The following is a 25,888-nucleotide window of genomic DNA, read 5'->3' as shown; positions in this document are numbered from 1 at the left end:
ACTGAGTAAACATTTCTATTTTGGTAATTTTTACCAAGCAAAACAATATTTGTTACTAATAATTTTTCTAAAAACTATTACTAATCAAAAGAGGCCTTTCTATTAAATATTGTACCTATTTTAAAATTGTTTTCCCCCAGAAAACTATGAGTCACTAAATATTAAAAATGATAGCGATGGCTCTAGGATATTTATAAAAGTATTACAGGTGGAATATATATAGAATTTAGGTGCATGATTCTTTCAAATTTACGAGGAAATATATATTAGAAGAATTAGATGTGAGGAATAATAAATACAGTGAATAGTGTCGTGAAGTTAAAAAAAGTAACTAGTAAAATAGACGACGGCCATTTGCAGCAACGAATCGAGAGATTTTTATCAGTATTTATGGTCTCTCAGGTCTAGGCAATTGAAAGACGATCGATATGCTTTGTAGAAAACTTCCTTGAGTGCAGTGTGCTATTATATGCACAGATTACTCGAAAAAAAATTTCATTAATTCATGAAAGCAACACATGGGAACTTTAATAATTTAATTGCATTTAAAATCAGCATTTTTAGAACTAATTCCCTTTTCTTCCTTAATAGATTAAAAAATAATAATAAAACTATTTATTATATTATAATATTTAAATAGTATAAAAAAATTTTATCAACAAGACAAGCTCTGGTCTATTATTAAATAAATAAATATTAATTAACTAAGTTTGAATATAAAAACGATTTTTTTTTTGAAGGGAAAGTTCACAAAAAGTCAATTGATAAATATAAAGTAATATGATAATTAAAAATAATTATGTAAATTATCCAATTAAAAGTTAGATAATGTTAGTGACCCTGAGAAGGGTTAAAAACAACAAACTGGTAGCCGACTATTCAACCACGATGGCTTTATAAAGAAGAGAATATATTCCACTTTATACTTGACATGACGGTGCTTCACAGGGTGCACACTACCTCTTCGTGCATCTCCGACCTACTTCGGCCTTCATATTGATCACGTGGCTTGCCGCGATATTCGCGAATATATTATGCGAATTTTAGTTGCTAGCGCCGCAAGATACCAGTGGAGGAGTTGATATTATAAAATATATTGTGTCATTATTAAAGTGCCAATTTGTGATCATTTTTGCATAAATTTTATCACAACCATCCATTATTTTCTAACGTCTTAATACGGTCTGTTGATAAGAGCTTTTTTTTCGCAAGCATCAACACTCTTCTTTTAGATAGGAAAAACGATAAAAAATTCATTGGAATTTTAAGAAAGGTAATATGAGAAATTGTGAATTGTGAATTGTATTTTATAATTTAAGATATTTGTTTAAATATTTATTATTATTAACGCTTGATGGCCCACATTTAACAAAAAAAAATTATGTTAATAATGAGATAAGTTTATAAATAAATAAAAATATTTAAATTGTTAAGTATTAGTATATTAATATTATTATTTTATTAATATTAATATATTATTGGTTGTTATGATTTATCAATTTGTATTAGATCAATTATAGTATTATTGTTAATACTGTTATTTCAGAATAAATATGATAGTCGATTAGAATGATTTTAAGACTATAAATATATTTACAATGTGATCCTAACAGCAATGCTGCTCAAGTTAAACTTAAACGTTGTTTACATATTTCTATAAGAACAAGAAATTTAAGCTGTACGTTAAAGTGTGTGAATATGTGTTTATTATATCTTATCTCTTACAATAATCAAGTAATTTCAAATTTGTTTGAATTATTTCCGTTAAAAAAATTTAATTTTTAAAAATATTTGCAATTTAACAGGCAATACATGTGAATACCAATTCAGTGATATTTATTGCAATTATTATTTAAAAAGTCATCAAAGCACAATAATTTTTACAACAAAAAATTTTTTAAAATATATTTATTAAAAAATGTACTTGCAAAAATGACTGTGCGGTGTAGGAATAGTTTAAATTTAAACAAAAAGAAACTGAAAATGATTTTTAATAAAAATGAATTTCAAGTATTAATGCTGTGGTGATTTTTCTAACTAAGGTGTTTTATCATATGGTTACTGAGCACCACAGTACTTTTATCTATAACTTTAAAAATAGTTTTCAAAACAAATTTCATTCCATGTATTTTATGATACTTTTATAATTTTTTATATCCTTCATTTACTAACTTTAATAATATTATTTATCAACTCTAAAATTTTATTTTATAACTGAAATAATACTGAAACATCCAACAATCCAATTACATGATACTTTAATTAATAACATGATAAAAACACCATACAAGTTTTGAGATGAAAAATCTAGATTCAATGGTGAACTGTTCTTGAAACTAAAATTTGATATTGATAGTGGTTGTGTCTACATGTAGCATCTACAATACATGTAGTAGTATTAGTTCAAGTTGAAAGTGGTAGTGGTAACCATTCGACGCGCCGACATAAATTCTAAAGGGTTTTGCAGGCTCCCAAAGGTCCCTTTTCGTACTGACGTTGGCCCAATGCGAACTCTAAACGAGTAAATGTGTGAGATAGATGCAACGTGAAGTGAACACAGCCTCTACTGGTCGGACGCAGTTATTATCGTATACACGCATAGCATCAATGTTCTATACCCCAACAACGACGTGTATTATATGTTGTACAAAGTGTGTGTAACTACTTTTCTCTTTAGTTCATAATACCATTAGACATATCGAAAATTTTATAATTAACATTTTTTCATTGATCATCAATAACTCTATAACGTTACATGAAAAATATTGAGACATGTGTTTTTAAACTGCAATTGAAAAAGCAAGCTGAATAAATAAAATGTGTATGTGGTTATAATTAGATTTGATATCTGTAGAAAAAATTTTCGAAATAATAATAATTTTGGTTTGATTTGGTTTGATCGATTTATTATGAGTATTTTTGTAAATTTAAATAATTAAATAAATGAATAGAGAATTATTTATACACGAAAATAATTTGTACTTATTAAGTACTCATCAATATTGTAGTGGATTAAATTAATCGGTGCAGATCTAAGCTCGTTAACATATGCTGTGATTATTATCATGTAAATGATGAATTAAATACTCATGATCAAGTAGAAATCATTATAAATACGATTTTATTAAAATAAGCAGCTTTAAAAAGTAAAGTGTAAGATTAATTTTTATAAAATAAATAATAGAGGAGTAAATTTAAATTCGATTTAAGTAAATATTTTTTTTTTTTTTGTATGTATAGAAAAATGAAAAAAGAATTTTTTCTACAGCTAATTCTAATATTGTCTTGGAAGTATAAAGAGAACAAGGGGACTATCTGCTTACCACATGGCTTCTTTTCTACCCATAGTTTAAACGTTTTATAACACCATCAGAAATGAGGTTTGAAGTATTAAAAAATCATTTAAAATATAAATTAAATATATTATAAAAATATGTAACATTTTTAAACAAATTAAAGAAAATACTTTTTAAAAATAAATAAATTAAAAAATTAATTTCTTATTCATTTCAATATTATTTAATTTAATTATATATTTTTATATCTATATTTAAATATTTTTATAAATATATCAACATGGAATATTAATTTAATTATTAAGTTATGATTGATAAAATATATAGATAATTATATAATGGTTTGTGTATAAAATCCTAACATAATTTTTTTTTCATTCAAGAATTAATAATTAAATCATTTTATGATAACACTGACAATGGAAGTGTTTTAATATGACATCGTCACCTATTCAATAAATATTGTAGTCACTTTTAATGTATTTAAATGTTTACAAAAATGGCTGTGATTTTAATTAAATGGTTGGAATAATGTTAAAACATTTGTTAGTGCATTGAAATAAAATACTTTGTAATAAACCTAGCAAGAATATGTAACACCAAATTACCACAATATTGTAACCATAATTTTCTATCTGGAAACTACCTTTTCCCCACAATGTGGTAAATTTTGTGCCTCTAAACATGACATGATTATAAAAATTAAATTTGGGGCTTTTAATATTTTACTACAACGAAAATACCTAAAATGTATTATTATGAGCATGATCAGAGATAATAGGACTAAAATAATAATATACTAACATTATTATTATTATTATTATTATTATTATTATTATTATTATTATTATTATTATTATTATTATTATTATTATTATTATTATTATTATTATTATTATTATTATTATTATTATTATTATTATATATGTACATATATACATGTATATATATATATAATAATAACGTTAAAATATGAACAATGATAATGAAGGAGCAACTCTGTATTATTCTGTTGCACTTTTGAATAAATTCAAACTTGGTATAGTTTTTAGCTTTGGGGCCAAAAGATGAAATAATGATGTTGAGAATATTATACATAATCTCTTTCTATGTATTATAGTTGGTATATGAATGTTGACAATGTATGAGGGGTTATGTGTATTGGTTGTGTGTGCAATGATAAACGTCGAGAAAACGAAGAAAGAAGAAAGATAGAGAGGAGGAGGAGGAGGAGGAGGAGAAGTAGAAAGAGAAAAAAGATGAGTGGAGGGAAGAGCGTCGGCTGCACGGTATTATATAGACCACCCGCTGGCTGTTGCATCGACCTCTCGAAGCTCTCTTCCGAGAGGTCGATAAACTCTTCTTTTTGTTCAGACTACTTTTTGCTAAAAAACATTTTGATAAATTTTTTAAAAACATTTTTAAGTAATTACACCACTATTTCAATATTGCTCTTAAATATGCATCGATATCAAGAATAAAAACTCGGCATCATTTAATTAATTTTCCTTTCAATTTTATTTAACAAATAGTTATTAATTAAAATGATAGTTCTTTTTTTTTCAAATTTATTAAGATGTAGATTTGTTTTTCAATATTTAATATGTAAATAATAATAAATATATTATAATGTTAAATATTATAGAATTTATTATTAAATATTATTTATATTTATATACGTATATTGAAAGATATTATTAAAGAAAAAGAATGAAAATAAAATTGAAATAGATGAATATAAAAGCATGCAGAGCATTGGTAAATTTAAGTGTCATATTTTTGAGTATAATCTGTTGATTAAATTGGCACCGTGAAATATATAAATGAGAGTAGGTACTCGACATGGATATTGTAAACGATTTATAATAGTTACAGTATATGTCTAGAGTACTATTATATTCGTTGCGTGATAAAATGATGCAGTAGTCGCGTGATGATATAAAACGAAAACGTTTCGTTACGAACGATTGCACTGTTCAGTGGTCACGGATGTGTTCTGTAGTGTGTATGTATCTCTCTAGCCATGTAGTATAATAATCGTTCACAGAGCATCGCGTGACTAGTTTTGTATTGTCGAGTCATAGAAAATCACATATCAGTAGCTAAAATATCCACCAAATTATATCTATACATTTGTATTCATTTATTTACATATTATGTGATAATTATTTTTTCAATTATTATTATCATCTCTAACTTCCCAAAAATTATCCATGTAACTTTAACTAAATTATTTCTTTATAAAAACGTCATTATTTTGAAGCAGATTAATTTGATAAAGTCTTAAAATAAATTAATATTAAAAATAATCGAGCATAATAATAATTCAATACTCTTTCAATAAATTATTTTATTATTATTATTTTGAGTAATTATCAGAACTGACATTTTATTGCAATTATTCAAAATTTGGATTTCATGAATTGAAAAAAATATTAAAAATAATATTACCAATGGATTGAAATAAATTAGTATTATCATCAATCTAAGATAACAAATGAAATTAAATAAAAATAAACGAAACAAGAGAAGAGTTTTAACGAAATATTTGATGAATTTGTTTCAAGAGTAGTTGTATTAGATATTTTATCAATAATTGATGTAATAAATATCTAATAAAGCAACAAAAGGAATCTCTAAGGATTCATTTCAAACCTCGCAGTGTCTTCTATATACAGAGAACATTGTAAGGTATAGAATGCGTCCCTAGAAGTATCTTCTCCACATCTGAACACTCACATTTCAATAGCGTATATCCACGTACGCGCCAAACCCAAGTATTAAACAGAACCTGAGCGCATTTATGAGCATGTAGGTAGGCTGAGTATATAGTAGCCAAGGAAACAGGATAAAAAAGAAGAAGAAGAAGACCACGACCGTGCAACAGCAGCAGCATCAGAAGAAGTTGAAGAAAATAAAGAAGAATAGAAGGAGAAAAGGGATGGGAGCTGAAGGATTCAAGCCCTTGCCAGACCAGACAAAGTTGAGACGACGGGAATCGGCCTCCAGCGAGCTCAACCTCTCTCCTCTTACCTCCGTCGCTTCTATTCCTTTGGTCGTGATTTCCTCAGCTACTCCTCAGACATCTTCTAACGCTCCTCAACCTCTCAAACCCCTCTCGCATCCTTCCAGTACCTTCCACCTCCTGAAATACCCCGTTGTGGCTGGATATGTGTATACATATATACTTATATAGATAGAAAATACATAGAATGAAGATGGTGACGACAACCAGAGCTTCATATATGTTTTGACGTCGAAGAATAATGTCGAGAAACGGGATGGTTATGGGAGGATTGTCCGTGGAAAAGTGTGATCGATGGAACTATAGAAGTGACGCTAAAATATTGAGCTCTGAGCAGAATATATATATAATAAAACGTCACCTTTCTTTTTTTTTTCTTTATATTCAAAAATACGTTTTAAGAATATATATTTTTCCAGCTCTGATATTTTTATGTAACCCCTTCGAATTTTTTTATTGGCTTTTTAGTCTTCTTTTTCTTTTATTAAACTCCTCAAATAAACTAGTTATTTATTTTATTAAAAATGAAAAAGAAAAATATACTTTTAATAAAATAGTTTTCATACATTCCACATTTTGACTTGATTTATTTTATAAAATATCCTTCACTATGTGTCCATTTTTTTCTTTTCTAATAAAATTTATTTTCAACATTTCATTATTGACATATTGAATTTATGATGAAAAATATAAGAAGGGAAATAGTGAAAATAAAATGTTATGCTTGGCAGTATTTTTAGAGTTTATAAGAAATTCATTGAACTAGATATTTGAATGATACAAATTTATTACTATCATTATAAATACTGATTAGATGACAATGAAACTTTGGTGAATTAAGAGCGGAAATGAGGTCATCGTCGCTTGAGTTTCCGGATAGATATATATACACGAGTATTCATCTATACATATATCTATTTATTCATTGAACTTGCTCTGAGCAAATAAATACATAACAACCATAACCTTTTCAGTAACAGTTGATAAATCAATGCTGTCAAAGCTATTAACAAATACATTTACTGGAAAATTGATCTTTCGAAATGTATTTATTTATTGCGAATTCATGCATCAAAGCAAAGCATAATATTTTTTTTAATTAATCTTTTAATGTTTAATTCAATTTATTAGCATTTAATTATTAAGTAGGGTGAATAGATTAATAGATGGACATCATCAAAAAGATAAAAATATTTTTAAACTAACAGGAAGCAAAGCTGGATCATTCCCGGACTAACATTGGACCATGGTTGGTTTAGATTAGCACAGTATTGAATTTAATTATGATTAATATTGCTATTATTATTTATGATTATTAAGTTCAAATACATAAATCTTACTGATATAATTATTTTTCCATTTTTTGTCCATCTTTTGGGCTCATCCTAGCAAGATAGCACGAGTGATCATTTCCAGTCCAACACTGGGCCACAGTTGATTAAAACTGGTCCAATGTGCACCGAAAAATGACCAGTCATACTTTCCTGCTAGGGTAGCTGTCCATCTATTGGTGTATCTACCCTGTCTTTTATTGATGCTAAGCATTTTGGAGAAAACTATTGATTAAATTTTGATACTTTTTTTTGGAGTCAATAAATCTTAACTTTCATGCATCATTTCTCTTTCTTGCTTTGTATAATTTTCATGTATCTGTGGTTCTAGTTTGGCTTATTCTGTTGAGTCTATGTAATTGCTTAAATGAATAAATAAAAATACTGTCAAGTATTAATGAAGATGAACAGTTATTTCAATTCCACTTGTATATCAAATAAGATATCAGTTGACAAAAAGAGTTTATGAGATTTTCTGTACATACAGTGATATAAAGAAACTTTGTGTTATATTAGTAGCTCAACACTTGTGTTTGTAGTTGACAAACCAGAGCGTCCCCAAGAGGGATCGAATGTCTAGCTAGACTAGACAGATACGAGACGGAAAATGGCCTTCGACCTACGAGAAACTTCAAGGGTGTAAAAGTTATACTTTTATATAAGAAGAAACACGAGTATAAAACATCACTAAAACATGTAAAGAAAAATAAAATGACATCCAAGTGATGTACATTCATACATTATGTACAAATCCATGTCACTAGCAGTTTTGTTTTGTAAAATGTTAAACAAAGAAAAGAGTCAAATTGAAATGAGACAGAACACCATCACCATACATGTATGAATGTCAATGTGTATATTATTGTAGACAAGTCTTGGCCCAGAGGCCTACCGCAACATTGTTACGTGCTCGCGACACCCCACGATCACCCGGGTCAAAGACACACACCCTCCAGCACGATCAGCACTTATTTTCCCAAGGAAGAAGGGTGAAAGACTCTGCTTTCAGACGCTAGACTCGAGGGGAAAACCAGTCGGGAAAGTTTGAAGGTTGATGACCGAATTCGTTTGATGTTCTATATATATGTCCTAAGTCTAACAAAGGAAATATTTCCAGATTTTTGTGCTATACTTTTTCCTTCAATCAAGTAAACTAATTAAATATATCGCATTTTCTTTAATGAACAACATCATGATATCCATGTATTTTCGTGAAGAATAATTTAACTTCAATTAAAGACGCTGATTCCTTCTTTTTGTAAAAACATTTTAATTGGTAACATTTATGTATCCTACCAAGTTGGACGAGTGCATTTATAGATGCAATAAACTTTTAGATTTTTTTTTAATTTAAATCTTGTTTGCTATGAAGTAATGGGAGACTCATTTATTTAAAAAAAAAAAAGGAGCCAGTTAAGTGTGCAGATTTTAATGGGTTTAATGTACCCTAGAAAGTTGAGTTGAAAGAAATGATCACCATGGAATGATACGGTAGTGGTGAATGTTGATGAAGGGTCCAACCTTCTCCAAATTTGATTGGAAATTAAAGAAATATTAACATGAAAAGTCAAGTAAAAAGGGCTAGAAGGCCCCGCCTCTTATTTTTAAGGGGAAAGAGGATGATTTGGTGGGGATTGGGACACATTGAGTGCATTCGGAAAATGTTTTACCTGAGCTCAACACATCAAACATGTGAAAGGGGCTCCGCCCTCTTTTTTACTGAAAATCGTTCGGACCCTAGACCTAACATTCAGCTGAAAAACATGATGGAGGTCTTACTGGATGTCAGTACTGAATTACATATTAAATTCCTTCCAACACTCTAAACACTAAACAAAAATGTCTATCAACTTTTATTTCTCAATTGCTAGATTAATAATTCATTATATATATATTCACTTTATTACTAGCAATAATTTTTTTTCATTCTAAAATAAAAATATTGATTTTATTTTAATGTAATTTCAATTTTAATTACACAGAATTTCTGAGAAGTTTGAGAAATATAAATTTCATCATTATATGAACATCATTGTGTTCTTTCCAGGTATTATTAAACCTAAATAATACTTGAAGTCCAATTTCTTAGAAATATTCTTATAAAGCAAGTGCAAGTAATGAATAATGAAATTATTCTAAAACAAACTAGAAAAAATTTCATTAATGCATAATAATTTTCAATAGAAACATGATAATTTTTACTTGACCAATAAATTGCAGACAGATTACCAGAAAGTATGGGAATTTGTCCAAAAATTTTCACTTCAGGTAAAAATAACATAGTTGATTCTGTTGATGATTTTTTTAATTGAGGAAAAATATTCCATCAAGTTAAAAATACTTAAATAAACAATAAATAAAGTATTATTAAAACACACAAGTTAAAACTGGTCAGCACAATTCGTAAAAAAAAATGTGTAGCTGATTAAATAATTCCGTGTGACGGACAGAGTTGAAATAACTAACGGGTCAGTAAACTTGGAAGCACGAGGGAGCGGAAGAGATCATAACATTCATAATGGATACACGTATACAGCCCACGCATGAGTAGAAAAATTAGTATAGTAAAGTTGAACCCTTTATCGTTTAAATACATACTTCTAGCATAGCTGTAACCTGGACTACTGGCCACTTCACTACCGATTATATACATCTACGTATTTCTTTACATTATATACTGACCCTTTTATACGTGTCTTAATATATATACAGAACGTCTATCAATAAATACATACTTTATGAATGGAAACAATTATGTATAACCATGACCGTTAAGAGACTTTTGCTTGTAGACATGTAAAAGGCTTATCAATCAAGAATTTCATTTATCATTGTCTAACATTTCTTTTCTTATAATTTCAATCATTTTTATACTTCAGAATACATGAAAGAATAATTGAGTTACTCTAAATTATACTTTATCCATTTTTAAATTAATTTATAAGTAATAATAATAGACTTTCGTTATTAATAAATGATTTAAAAAAAAAAAAAACCTCCAACTGACTACACAGGTTTATTATTATAAATTAATTATATCTTTTTTAATTTACTAGGATGAAAATAAATCATTTAAGTAATTGAAAATATTCATTATCTCTTAACTTGAATTAAAAAGTTATAATTTCTAATTTGACTTTCATTTCTCTCTCCAAGAATTAGCATAAAAATTGATGAAATATCATGGAATATTATTAGAGAAATAGAAGAAAAAAATAAAAATTAAACTCTCGTTATTTGTTATCATTTTCTATTATTTCTGATGGTAAATTCAATATTAATGTCGTAAACGTCTTTACATGAAGAAAAAAAGAATAAATATATTTTTTCATTTAATTTAGTAATTGAGCAATCGTTACAGTCAAGATAATCAATAAATCACTTAAAAACGTCTTGAGCATTATATATATATATATATATACATATATATACATACATCATTTTCAACTATATAGTATAATTAATCAATACTCATTTTAAAAACAATTACCATCAGAATAAAAAAAAAAAATATCAGTGAAAAATACTAAAATAGTATAGGAGAGTAAAAATGAAAAAAAAAAGAAAAAAATAAAGGGAATAATAAAGCTACCATGAGATTTGAAAGCACGAGGCCGTGGACAGATAAAAAAAGTTCAGCGACCGCGTGTGTCGATGTTTCTCGCGCGCACGCACGTTTATATAGTTACATAGAATACTAGGAGATATAAGGTAATAAAAAATACCTTTTTAATAAGCGTTTGCTTTAGTTTGTCCACCGATGAGATATGTGCTGAGTTTATTAAAGCGAGCAAAGACATGAATAAATAAAAAAGAATTCCTTGGTGGAATCTCAGAGTATTTCGGAGTGAATTCTTTGAGATCGTGGAGTCTGTGGCGATGAGCAAAAGCGAGAGAGAGATCAAGAAGGAGAGGGAGAGAGAGAGAGAGAGAGAGAGAGTGGAATATATCCTATAGCTATCGGTCGTTGGTGTCAGGTCGCCGCTCCCCGAGAGAGATCACTGCCCTCTCGCGCGCACGACCGAGTCTCCCTCTCGATCCATTGCCTTCTCCTGTACCCGCGTCCTGCTTTTGCTCACGACCATAACCATCTCACGCACTCTCTGCTGTTCTCTGTATTATAGTAGTCTTTGTAATCCTCCAGCTTTGAAAAATCTAACTAAACCACTATTATTCGCAGCTCTCAAGCCTTATATTTCCGGCCAATAGAGTCTCGCACAGCAACAGCGACCACGGCGCACGCGAAAATATAGACCTCCAGTGTCTCAAATGCTGCCACACACTTAAGCTGTACCTGAGAGTTAGTCTTTGATGCTCCTCTCACGCTTCTTGTCTCATAATCCATTTTTATAATCCACTAAAGCCTTGAAATGTTTTGTTAAAAACGACACTAAACACTTTTTAAACCCGAAACACGATCATTAAAGCCACTTTAATTGCGTAAAAACTCATGTACTTTTATCGACTTGTTTGAAATGTTAACATTTTCAGCATTTCCAACATTTTCATGGTTGTAAAAAATTTTATATACATGTATATAAGCGAGATCTAGTGGTGAAACGTGTAGGAAGACAGAGGGAAACAAGAACGAGAGGTTTTTTTTCGCGGGTGGTCGGCTCTTCTAGTTTGGAACGACCGGCGAGACGGTCATGTACATTTGCGAATACGTTTGTACGCGGTCCTACTGTCGCCGTCGTCGTGTCGTGTCTCTCCGCTACTCTTCGCTGGTGCGCACGACACGCACACGAACACGCGGCCAACTCCTCTCGCTCTCCTAAACCTCGTCGTGAAGCCCCCCTGTCTCCCTTCTACTTCCATTCGAGGTTCTTTCTCTCTCTCCTCACCGTTTTGCAACTCCCACCGTTCTGTCTGACCGAATACCCACACATATATATACACACACACACACGTACACATATACGACATCACTTGAAAGAGAACACTATCATAAAGAATCGTCGATGTACTGTCAATCTTTTTACTATCTGTTTCATATGTATTTACGGTTTTTTACATTTTTATTCTTATTTTTATTCAATTATTATTTATTATTTTAATTCATTTTTTAATTAACTATTTATTTAACGATTTATTACCAACATTATAATTTATTTCTCTTCTAACATGAAAGCACCGCACGCGACTACACAAGAGTGTTCTCGCACACAACTCTATCATCTTCTTATGTGCGAAAATGTGTAATCCCGCCATCTGCATTTTCGCCAACGAGTTTCAGTTTGTGAATTGACCACCATATCATTGTGGTTCGACTAATATTTATAATTAATACGTGTTTTTTTTATCCTAAAATTATTCAAATTGATTTTTTTCTAAAGACTCTAATACTTATTTATAAAAGAAACTACTCCAAAAAGAGTTAATAAATAAAAAATGTCAATTTTTGATCATTATTTAACTGTATTTAAACTAAATTTTAAAAAATTGCATATATTTATCATCTATTGTTTAGAGTTTTTAATAAATTTCATTATCAAATTACAATTTTTAACGAACCTGTTTTATTGTTTCCTTTTAGAACAAAAAGTCGATCAAAATTTTATGAGTAATGTATTTAATAAAATATAGAGCAACTATTTATTATTTTTTACTGCACAAAAATTTATTAATGAATATTTAAAAATGATTTAAACACGAACTACAGGCTGTTCGTAAATATTTCTTAGAAAGCGATTTTAATTAATTTTCATGAAATCAAATAAGGTATTTCACTACAAGAATTAATTTTTTTTTTCTTCAAAACATAAACAATAATTGATTTTCTTTAATTACAGGAATTTTTATATTATTTTGTTTAAAATAATAGAGATAAAACATTTATTATAATTTGACTGGACAGCTTGTACTTATTAATGTCTGTTACTTTTATTGGTATTTGTCATGCATTATAATAGTAATAATAATTATTATATTAATAATAATGATGAATTAATTAATAATATATTTATATGATTCATATTATATCCGTTGGTATCGAATATATTAATATTTTATTGTAGTTTTCTTTCTCTTTTCATAAATTAAATAAATAACACTGACTGCTTGGAAATAAAACAAAGTATTTTACAAAAGTAAATATAGCCGTAAATTTATCAGGTGGTTCATGATTTTTATTATTTATTTTTATTATTATTCATTTTTATTTATTTTTTTTCTGATTTATTAAATGGATTTTGTGAGAAAGATAATTATTATTCATATTATAATTTTTAATTTTCTTTAAAAAAGTAACTAGACATCCGGAAATTTGATTAATTCATGCTCCAAGTGTAAACAATGTTTTAAAAGCCTTTTTTATATTTCCTTCATAATTTTTCCTCCATTTCGTTGCACAAAATATCCCTTTTTTTCACTATAATTTTTTTTTTTTTTTTTTTTTTTTTAATCCATCCATTTTATCAAGCCAGTAAACGCATGATAGTTATTTTATTGTTAATAAATAAATTAAATATATTCAATTCTAAAAATACATAATACATTTTCAAATGATTTATCCTTGCCATCTTAATTGATTAAAAAGACGAGTGTATTTATTATAATTATTTTAATAAATTCATGATAAATAAATGAAAGAGGAAGCAAAGTAAATATCAAAAAGAAATGCAGCGACCCGTCCTTCTATTTTTAATATTTTTCTGTTCAACTAATTTATTATTATGCTTATTCTCCAGCTAGCACAGTACCTAAAACCGTCACCATTAGTGCTTTTACGTTTCTATTACACTAACGCTTCGTGGTTCAATTTTCTTCCGGATGTCAAGCTGCTCTTATTGTTTTATTTGTGTTTTGCTGCACTCGCCTGGGGTCGAGTCGCATTTGTCAGGCTGGACCGAGGTAAAATCCTCACGAGGCAAGATGGTCGTGTACGCTAATTGTGGCGTGTGGTTACAAATGATGACTAAGTGGTTGCTGTTCATAGAAGAGGACGTATGCTTCACTGGATACCACCGAACTTTGAGAGACTGAGGATACACTGCTGTCGTTATATTCATGCCACTCTCCAGAGTACGGATGCTTACAGTAGGCGGTATAATGACCTGAGTATGGAGTACCCGAATGATTGGCTACACCATACAAATTGTACGTACAACCTGCCACGCCCGGAGCTGCAAAGGCACTGAGGTCCAAACCTTCTAGAGGAAAGTCCACTAAAACGCTCAATTTTGCTCGAAATCTTTCTGTTGGAGAGAATCTTTTCAAATCTGTTTAAAATATATTTATTAAGGAAAATATTTATCATTTATAACGTTTAAGTAAAGCATTCATAAGTTTAATTTTTTTGAAGTATATTAATACTTAAGAAGTTTATTTAGTTGATAAAGGATACGGATAACTAAGATCTTGGGGAACTTTTGAATGCTGAAACTTTTTGTACATTTTCTCCTCATCTGGCATTTAGAACACGTAGGTTTCTCATCACCATCTAATGTTTCCACTTTGGTGAAGTGTTCTAAACACTGTTGAAGTTTTACTGTTCCACTTCTAACAGGAATAGGTAAACTTAAATCCCAGAAAGGATCTAATGTTACTGAATCATGATCGCAGGAAGTACAATGCAATGACGAACGTAATTGTCCAACAAATACATCAACAATAGTACTATCTTCACTGCGAAGATATCGTTTCCAACTTTCTGCTGCTTTTTGAACATCTCTGTTAAATAAATAAATAATTACTACATTATTTTAGAGTAACGTTAATTTTATAATGAAATTAGAAAAATAGATATTTACGTATATTGGTCCGGGATATCAGTGAGAATAGGTTGTGGTTTTATTACAACTCGATTAACATCTTCATGTAAACCTTCCAATAAATATCTAAGGAACTCTTGAGCATCCTGTTGGGAATAACCCATAAATCGAGGAGCAAATCGTTGAATTTGAGTTTTCAGTGAAATTGTATTCACTACATGGTCACCACTATTTCCCCATAGTTCATGAATTACTTGGGCAAAAGCTTTTATCAAGGCACCTTTCATGCTGGACGTTGTTACATTTATGTCGGCTAAATAATTGTCGTTTAACAAATATTCTAGAAGAGGTCTCGTGTTGCTCAGGCATTGTATTACACTGTTCATAAAACACTAGAAAAGAAAAAATGAACATCAATATACATGTTGGTAAAAGAAATTTGTTTTAAACTGATGAAAAATGTAACTTACAGTATTTCCTATGTTTCTCAATCCATTTAGACCATGACTCTCGTCTCGTCGTGCTGAAGTTCGATTTCTCGGCGACCTTGAGGTAGAACTTTCCTCCTGTAAAATTGACAATAATTTAATTTGGCACTTTATGAAGCAATTTCCTGTTGATCGTAAATTCGTATGGGTCATAAGTCGTCGGTCAGTTTCCGGTTAGTCTATAGAAAACATATTTTTCCGCAATTTTATTACAGAATATTGATAATTTATTAACCAGTTGAGTTAATTTGATGTTAAATATCACGCCGAGCATTTGAAAAATTCTAAAATCCAACACATTAATCAGCCAGAAAATAAAAAATATCAATTAATAAATAAAATAAATGTAAATGATTGAATGAAAATGTATTAATTGTTTCAAGACAATTTAAAAGCATCACGTACTCACCTTGACCCGAGATATGAGTGGCCTTTTACGAACGACGTGAGAAACTAATGAACAAGTTAGTTTCGAGCGATATAGAGTAGGGTCATGAGGCTTTTGAGCCTTTAAGGGTGTTGCAAGTCCAAGAAAGAAAACAAAAATAATTCCAAGAGCCGTTGTAGTCCAAATGGACCAAAGACACAGGTTTATTAATTGAATGAAAGCCAGTTTATATACAAAATATTACACGTTATTTTAACTGATTTATTATAAAAGCACCGAATTAACTTCAATGATGCTTGAAATAATTAATAAATTATTTAGAAGTTGATTCTAATCAGGAGTGAAGCTAAATAATTATATAAGCTATTGCTTTGGCAATTTAAAAGTTTGGAAAAAATATTCTATTAATATAAAAAGAAAACTTTAGAACGATTTGATGAAATTTTAATTTAGAAAATATATGAAAATGTGTTAATAACAATATATATGACTCTATAACCGGCGTACACGTAGTTGCACTTCATCGAGAACCAGAGAGAGCGGCTGTCGGATTCTATTAATAAAAACTCGAGGGTGAGAGTCGCAGTTTGTCTGTGATGAAGAGAGCAACATGATTTCGAAACACCGTGGATACATTTGTCAGTGAAATAAAAAGTTTACACTTTTCATTGATTGAAAAAAATTTCAATAATAAAATAAATGGAAAAAGTCAAAATAAGAGGAAAATTCTCTTGAAATGATTTCAGAGTACTGTTGATTTATTTTTGTTAGTAAAGAAAAATGGTTGTCATCATTCTTTTTTATCGTTTTCCACTGATTATAATTAAAAAGTTTAACTATAAAAAATGATGGAAAAATTTTTCTCAGTCATAGTTTGAAAAATGTTTAAAAAAATACATTTATGAGTATCATAAACAACTACGTATTTTTTTTTTCTTTTATGGAAAAATTGTTTTAAACAATAAAAAAAAAGAGAGAGAGAAAAGAAGTAAGTAAAAATATGAAAATATAAAATATTTCGTTGACGATACTTTGATGAAATGATGACTGATACTCACAATTAACTATGAGACGTCAGGATTAAGACACGAGTTCCGTCTAAGAATAGGATGATTATCAATTATGAATGTCGATGAACCGTTCACGAGTTGTTTCAATCATAATTATTTTCAAAAAGATATTTATTTTAAAATAATGGTTTATTATTATTAAAAAATGATGTATATATAAAACTGTTTATATAATTCACTTCTATCTAATATTGAATGTTTGGTATATGTGGACACACAAGTGAAAGTATTAATAGCAAACTCTATACTACACGTGCCACTGACCAAGAACGTCGCACCAACAGCTGAGACCATATTATTTTTTCTTCTTGTAAGAAATATAAACTAGATTCTTGTTTAGTTGTCGGTGAATGATTATTCGTACCTCGCGACTCGATAGAACTTTGCACTGGCATTGCTCAAGCGCAATTCTGCCTGCCAAAATCAGTAATTGGCGCGCGGGAGGAAGTAGAGCACAAGAGTATGCATCATACATCTTTTCGCAGCTCAGTCCTACCTAGCACGTGGTAATAAAAAGCAAAAGGAGATATCACCATTGATAAATAATCTATCAAGAAAAACTCGGTCGAGGGTAAACTCATTGTCTCGGTTCATCGACATTTGTTGATTGAATACACTGAATACTTACAGACTGATCATTGAATCCTCTATAAATTGGTTGGTGTACATCAATAGGTTGAGTAGTGCTGGTTGATGAAGTATTAAAATCATTATTGTGTGTATCCCAACCTCCAAAGACAGTTCTAGATGTTGAAGGTTTTGGCAAATCATCTTGATTACCAGTTGGTCTAGTTGTAACCCTAAAATTGTCATCTAGACTACCTGGAGTTTTGAACACATCATCTGACGCACTCAAAATGAGAGTATCATCCAAAGGTACATCTTCGAGATTTATTTTATCAACAGAAATGTCACTAGAAGCTAAATTAGCTTCAAATCCACCATCAATACCATCTTCATTCTCTTCATCATTGATTTGATGACCATTGGAGTCGTTGGCATTAGTCCACTGCGCAGCACAGCCATGAACATTTACGCGAGCACTAGATACAGAAGCTTGCCTCTCAAACAAAGTATCTCCAGGAGAGACCTCACTCTGGACAGCCCCAAATATTGGGGAATTGCAGTCCTGATCATTATTGTTAGTGAATAGCTCCGTGTTATCGGGATTAATGGGTGTTTTAGTCCACGAAAAAACTTGGGGATCACCACTACCACCACCAGACGTGGCCGACAAGTAAAAATTGTCAATACTAGTTTGTGGAGCAGCTAAAGGAGTAGTAGCAGACGAATCGCAAGATTCAGTAGCGGGGGAACTGGTCCAAATTGAATCAGTGAGTGAAGCTGATGATGACAGCGAAGAAGATGAGGATGAAGTAACAGCTAATCTTCGCGACTTATCGGCCGACGTCGGGTGACCGTGGTGGTTTAAATTGTCATCATTGTTAATGTTATCATCATGATCTTTGATCACTTTACGCTCATCTAAAGTATCATTGTCTCGGTCATTGTTATTTCCGTTGTTGTCATTGTCCACGTTAATATTGTTGACGTTATCGTGACTATTTCTCGGTATATCACTGTCTCCGTTTTGATCTTGAAGAGTTACCTCGCTTGATGCTGCAGCACAGTCGATCTGATCGTGGCCACCGTGCACTGTGTTCAATAGATTATTTCTTCTTTTAACTTCTCTATTGGATGACCATCTATCTGAAACCGTTGAAATTGACGTATCGTTTGAATATGAACGGTCCCGACGATCACGTTCGTCACCACCGGGAAGTTGTTCTAGAGGTTCAGAGAATGAAACAGTCTTGCGGTGGCCGTTTAATTGGTTCTTTTTGTCGCGGTGAATTTTGGCTGTATAATTGCCCGGTGAATACTTCATCAATTCTTCTTCAGAGAAACTACTAGATACAGAAAAGCTTTTACGGTCTTGTGAAGAAGATGACAATGTTGACAAGGCTGGTGGTGATGTTGAAGATTTCAATGTTGATGAATACTTGGACAGTTTGTTACTTGTGAAACTCAATCCAGTGTCACAGGAGTTATCAAAACAATAAGGTGAGACAAGGCTTGTTGATGACGATGATGAATATTTCGGCAGTTTAACAGCTGCTGTATCAGATCTGACGTCACTGTGCAAGTTTGGCCTGTAAAAAATTTATATATATATAAGTCATTCAGGACACGTTATAGATTATTGCTTGCTTTGGGCTAACAGCCAAAGGTTTTTCACTATCTTATGCAACTTTATTCGCATTAAATTTTATACTTTTACACTACTTTAAATCGCTTTAACTACTATTCACATATCAAGAATATGCTAACATTATCTTTGACAATTTTATTCAAATCTTATCGGATTTTTTTCAACAAAAAATTTCCAAGCTTTCTTATCGTTTCTTATAAAGATTATCTCCCCGAATGTGTATATAAACGACATCGAAAGTCATCCAAGAGGAGAAGGGGTGGATCGATCAATTGTGTGCTATAATGTACCAAGTATTTGGAACATCTAATCCAATGACACATTGAAGATTTTTCAAACTAAAATTTCAGCATCACTGCCTGTACCTTTAGAAATTTCTTCTCAAACTACAACTTAACAACGATGACGACTGAACTATCTCGGGAAAGTGGAATAGTATCACAGATTGCGTGATTTAAGAATCATGCAATTTTCCAAGATTAAATTGCTCTATTCTTAAGGATGTTACGTAAGGTAAAAGCACTTCTATTTGACAACCTTCTTTAAGTAACCAATTTCTAATGAAATTACATTTTATTAAAATCTTTAATCATATTGCATTTACATAGTTACGCAATTAATATATATATATATATATATAATATATATATATATATATATATATATATATATTTTTAATTCATAAAAGAAAAAAAATAAACAACAAAATGGAGTAAAAATATAATAACAAATATGATTGATATGAAATAAAACAAGTTAACAAGCTATTACCTTTATTTTTGCTAAGACTAATATTAGCATCGACTTTTTTGAAAAGTGAAATGAAGGGTAGAAGAAGGAGAGGCCAAGTACTGTAAACAATTCGTGCCACGGTACTCGGGTGTCCCTTGACACGATCATTATTCTTAGCTAGTAGACGAGCTTCAGGGGTTGAAAGTACCCCTGAGGGAAAAAAATTCGCCAGATGCTAAATTGTCGTCATTTATGCGAGTCACGAGTGAGCGGTCATGACCCCAGTTTTTCTTTTTTACTGTGTACTCCATAGCATCTTCAACAGTACAATGTATAAACATGATCCTTCATTTGATAGACCTCAAGTAGAAAAAGATGAGCAAGAAGAAGAAATCAAGAGGGACACGACAGTCGACCACTAATCGGCTGATGCTGTTGTTGATACTGGTTGAACAGGTTCGCGGTCTTGTTACGGCCAAGGTTCAACGCTTGGACCTTGTCTGACTTGTTTCTATGAATTCAACATGATTGACCGTGTCAAATGTACAGAGAAAGTGTGACCTAGACCCTTTACTAGACCCCTAAAACCTTTTAGAGCTGCTAGTAGAATGGTATACGCACGCCTAGAGATTCTATAGAATTTAGGCGTGAACATAGTTGATTCTTAATTGGATCTTTGTTGCTCAGAAAACAAAAGCTACGAACAAGGCTTTTGTCAACGAATTGTCCGAGTTTTCAATGCATCCGTCTAACGCCTCCACTACTACCTCTTCATCGTGGCAATTACCCCCTGGGGAAATGTCTTCACCCTGCTTCATTCTTTCAACATTGTGGGACGTTGAAACAAAGCTTGAATTACACAACAAGCTCCATAGAGACCCGGATATGCTAACATTAAGGCAGATTAATGTGTTGTAAGTTTGTTATAATAAACCTCAAGTCATTACTAATGTTTGTTTACATTACTTTAATATTTTTATAAATAAAAAATATCATGTCTTCTTAAAAAATTCAATCATGTTGATACTATTGTTGATATTTAATTAAAAATCCGTAGACTTTTATTGTTATTAAATATTTTTAAGAAGACAAGAATACCTTTTACTCAAAATATTTACTCTAAGTATAGTCTAAATATATTTGATCTCAAATAAAAAAATAAATTAATGCTAATATATGACTAGAGAGGATTCAAGTGTTCTTCTTTTATATAAAATCAATTAAAAATGCTAGATGTCACGAATTTGTTTCACACCTGGTAGGTAAACATTTATTCTTCTTTAGAGCTGCTGATGCAGCTGTACCATAAACTGAAGAACCAACTAGAGAACATTTAAATTCTCCAGGTGGTCTACACATGTATTTAGTAGAAGTTGTAGGACTACCGATTCCAGAGGCTGCGTTTCGGTTGTTACTGCTGTTAAGTCGTCCATCTGGCAATAGCGGTGCTATTGAACTTGTTTTGTAAGGAACTGCGAGGATATCTGATGAACCGCCGCGATGGAATGACATTGCACTCTGTTGTATTGGTGCAAAATCTTTGACGTTACCGTCCCCGGTTCAATCTTTTTTAAACAAAAAAAATAAAATGTTTAATATTTTATTTCCTACATCTCTAACTTATTCTACTTTCCTATATCGTTATTAATTAATTAATTTTTGTCAACTCTCAATCAAAAATTAACACTCTTTTTTGAAGCTGCTTTTGAAGGCTTATATAATTCGTGTGCCATCAAACAATTACATGAACAAACATTTGAGCTTTGTTTTATAAGATACACTCACATACAGTCGCGAATTGGAACATAAATTCCGTTGGTGGGTGACCCAGTTAACACATATCTAACTGGAATTTTATTTTTAAAAATAGCATACAACTAAATACTCTTTTTTTTTTTAGTGTTTGATGGTTTAACACACGCAAACATTCTATGAGCAAGAGAAAATGACTGGATAATCCATTTTGTTTAATTGAAATCCAAATATAGATACTAAATTAATGAACTAATTAAATAACAATAAATAATCATTGAATTATTAATAATAGTATGTAATTATATGTATATATATATTTATTTAAACAATCACTAATCTAATTAACTCACGTATTTGATCATCTTCACATTCTCTAATGACCTTAGACTGTTCAAGGGTTATTTTATGAATTCTAGACATATTTTTTTTTTACTTGTTTCTTTGAAATATGATCTTCTGTAAAAGGCCATTGTGAAGGCCGAAAGAATTCCTTGAACAAATGAATCAGACCAACGTGATGATTGCAGATGTATGTAATGGAGTAACAAAGGTGAACCAAAATGAGAAACAGAAAAGGACAAAAAATTCATTAAATTCAAATGATTCTAACAAATTAAATTTAACTTATACAGTAGTTAACGAGCGTTTTAAAAATATTTCTAAACATTCTATCTTTGATACAATTATTTCTAGTGATTTTTTTTTTTAATTTTTTTCATAAACAACTATATAAAGATGTCAACTTGGTCATATAAAAGAAAATTTCACAAGAAGACTATGTTTGCAAACAAAATGTAAAATAACAATAAAAATGTATAAGAGAAAATTTATAGTATGTATTATAATACCAGGAATGCAAAACTATGCAGCGCTTATAATACTTTTATGCACGAGGTGGCGACTTTCCAAATCTCTCGATACACTCTTCCACTCGTTAGTATATGCATTAAATTTTCAACCTATTTATAAAATAAGATAATACGCAGTCTTGTAATATTATACTGTATCATCTAGACATGTTTTTTTTATCTTGGTTATAAATAGTATTTTCCTCTACATTTAATTTCCTCATTAAATTTATTAATTTTTAGCACTTCTAGAAAGCTTTGAATCCAATAAACAGGAAAAAATTTTACATTTTATTTCAAAGTAATCAAATAATTATCATTTATCAGCATATTTTTTTTTTTTTAAATTAAAATGCAATAAAATGTTTCTGAAAGTATGTAACTGGAATAGCATAATGCATATCATCAATACTTTTACAAACCTGTTCTCTTTTTTCCTTAGTTTCCTTCCTTTCTTAATTGGATTAAAAGCTTTCATGAAAGAGGCTTCGTGATATAAGTAAATGTATTAAACTTTCCACTTAGAATTAATCGTATTGCTTTAGTTAATAACTTTCTTAATTATTTATTTACTATATTACAATAATAATAATAGCTATAGCTATAACATATCTAAAAACAGAATATTCGTGAATAAAAAATAAGTGCTTTCATATCAAAGTACCATCGAGTACTACTATAGATTGCTATCAAATGCCAAAGACGTTATTCAACTCTCTTACACTAATACACAAAGAATACACATAAACGATACACAGTGTTACGTCATTGAGGGTAAACCTCGTTAACAGATAGATACTATGATGAGATTAAGCGTTTATGCAACGTCGATTTAGCGGTTTCCTGCGATTTTTGTGACTCATTATCATCATTCATGAGTGTAAATTAAATTTTAATGATTCAAGTTAATGAATAGACGTCACACTTTATATTCAAAATAATAATTCACTTAATTCCTTCATCTATAGATCAGTGACATTGAATTATATTTAAATAAAAATAATTATCATTTATTTTGTACATTTATTTTTGTTCTTATTTGATACTTTGATCTATTTTGTTATCAATTTTTTTTGTCATTGAATGATTTAAAATAATTATCTTGACTGTCCTCATTCGGCAAATACTTTTTTTGTCAAAGTTAATCGATAACTCACGTGAGATTATATAAATGAAACTATTTAGATAATAAAATTTTGGTTTTTACATTAATTAATATTAAGATAAAAAATAGCTCAATTTTTGCATATTTAAAATTTCTTCATTAGTTATATGAATAAATACATAAATAAATAAATTTATTTATTATTTACATATCCTTGAATGTAGAGATTGTTTGGATTTTACGTACAGTCCAGCCATTATTTTGTAATCTCACTATAATACACTTTTGAAAAACATCAGATCTTTTTTTTTAATTGAATTTTATACAAAATTATTTGGAAAATTGCCCACTATGATAACAAAATAGCTTACATACAACAAAATGATCACAACTTTTTAATGATGAATTACGACACCTTTTACTTCCTTCTCCTAAATGACTAACCTAAATATAAAGAGCTAAAATGACTGCACAGGCGTCAAAAATAAAAAACTTTTTGTAATAAAAAGAAAGTTTAAAATATATTCATTAGGGTATGATATTCCTTTAAATAGAAAATGACACTGGAATTTTAGTAACTTGCTCGATTTTTCTCTTGCTCATTTTTCTCATTTCCATTTATTATAATGTTTAATGCAACTTCATAACAACTTGAAGAAACATGTTATTTATTATTGGTCATATAATTTAATGGTGATGTTTCACTGGTAAATTATTGACGCTAGAGGACAATAGTAACTGAATCATTTACTGAAAAAGTTAAAATTGTCTTGTAAACTCGGAACAATATTCAAGTCTCAAGAGTAATCTTGGACGTTTTTTGTTAACCTATTGCCACCCACATGAACGAAAATGCGTGATGTGCGATGAAAATACTCACGCAACTTCCACGACGACGTTTCCTTTTTACTTTTACTCTAACCTCCACTCGCAATCTCTCTCTAATTACTCACATATGACGCACGTATGTACGATATTCGATATCATCCACGTCACTTGAACTGTTAAGTTTCTAGATTTTTGACTGTTGTTAATCTTTTGATTGACAATATTCAAGGATAAACGAAAATTTTAAACAGCGAGAGTAATTTCTGTTTGTCCAATCAAGCGTCATTATTCTTCATCTAATTGTGACGTCACAATACCCCAGTTCGTATGTCCCAAACTTTTTTCCGCCCTTTTATTCATGAATAACTTCCTTCACATAGCACCTGCTTATTATTCGTACGACTGAGATCGATACTTCATCGATTTTTTTCTTTACTTAATGACCACTCAAAATTTAGATGACTCACAAGATTAACATACATCTTTCTCACTCCACTTAACCTCCAAAATTAGCTCAGAAAATAATTTTATTTTCGGAGCCTTTTGGGGAAATTTCCTTCCGGTAAATTCACTTACGAATCATCACTGGCATTTGCACAGTGAGCAAGAGAGAGAACACGAGGAGAGGTTGAAAAGCGCGAGGCGACCGGAATTTTTTCAGAGTTCAACATTACCACAAAGTCACAATTATATTGGGAGGAATGCACGTAAAGAAAAAATTTGCATTTTCTCCTCACTCGCGGACATATTTACCTTTCTCTGTGGCACTCCCTCGTCTTCGTGATCGTTACGTTGCTATACAGCGATATTTTACAACTGAATATTCGCTCACCAGCAACGTGCGTACAAACAATATGGCGTCAACTACAAGGTTACCGATTTTTGCGCTGATAATCATGCTTTTCGCGATCAACTTAATGCATTCTGCGCTAGCGCAGCTAAAAAAAATGCTATGCTATGCACACTAATCTAACCGACCGAAGCTTCGCGATGTTATAGCGGTTTCAGCGCAGACTAGCGGCCATCTTTGTGATAATTTAATTTCGCGCACGCGTCTAGTAAATAGCGGTTAAAATGGTTGATTTCAAACAATAAAGT

At 30.3% G+C, this 25,888-nt stretch overlaps 1 protein-coding gene across 4 annotated transcripts; it reads right to left on the bottom strand.

Annotated features, from left to right (window-relative positions):
- Positions 1-13,250: 13,250 nt before the first annotated feature.
- LOC118075107 (ubiquitin carboxyl-terminal hydrolase 2-like) lies at positions 13,251-25,805 on the bottom strand. 4 transcript variants are annotated; one of them, XM_035096762.1, is made up of 7 exons: positions 25,544-25,805; positions 21,510-21,819; positions 17,939-19,463; positions 15,835-15,930; positions 15,404-15,756; positions 14,998-15,323; positions 13,251-14,872 (listed from the first exon to the last, which is right to left on the bottom strand). In XM_035096762.1, the coding sequence occupies exons 2-7, from the start codon at positions 21,764-21,766 to the stop codon at positions 14,556-14,558; spliced, it is 2,874 nt and encodes a 957-aa protein (XP_034952653.1). In that variant the 5' UTR covers positions 21,767-21,819; positions 25,544-25,805; the 3' UTR covers positions 13,251-14,555. The 4 variants fall into 4 exon arrangements, with proteins under 4 accessions (XP_034952653.1, XP_034952669.1, XP_034952661.1 ...); XM_035096778.1 differs by lacking the exon at positions 25,544-25,805 and adding an exon at positions 24,843-25,478; XM_035096770.1 differs by lacking the exon at positions 25,544-25,805 and adding an exon at positions 22,360-22,519.
- Between the last annotated feature and the right edge of the window lie 83 nt (positions 25,806-25,888).

Source organism: Chelonus insularis, unplaced genomic scaffold (genome assembly GCF_013357705.1).
Source record: "Chelonus insularis isolate UGA/USDA-ARS -01 unplaced genomic scaffold, ASM1335770v1 contig_116_pilon, whole genome shotgun sequence".
NCBI lineage: Eukaryota > Metazoa > Arthropoda > Insecta > Hymenoptera > Braconidae > Chelonus > Chelonus insularis.
This window is presented reverse-complemented; position numbering and strand designations above follow the sequence as displayed.

Bases quoted from the DNA above. Each gene is read 5' to 3' on its own strand.
- LOC118075107 (XM_035096762.1), bottom strand. From the start codon at position 21,766: ATGTCATTCCATCGCGGCGGTTCATCAGATATCCTCGCAGTTCCTTAC. The intron at 19,464-21,509 runs GTGTGAAACAAA...AATTTTTTACAG, and splicing joins AATAAATGTTTACCTACCAG to GCCAAACTTGCACAGTGACG. The intron at 14,873-14,997 runs GTATCCTTTATC...TATTTTAAACAG, and splicing joins CCCCAAGATCTTAGTTATCC to ATTTGAAAAGATTCTCTCCA.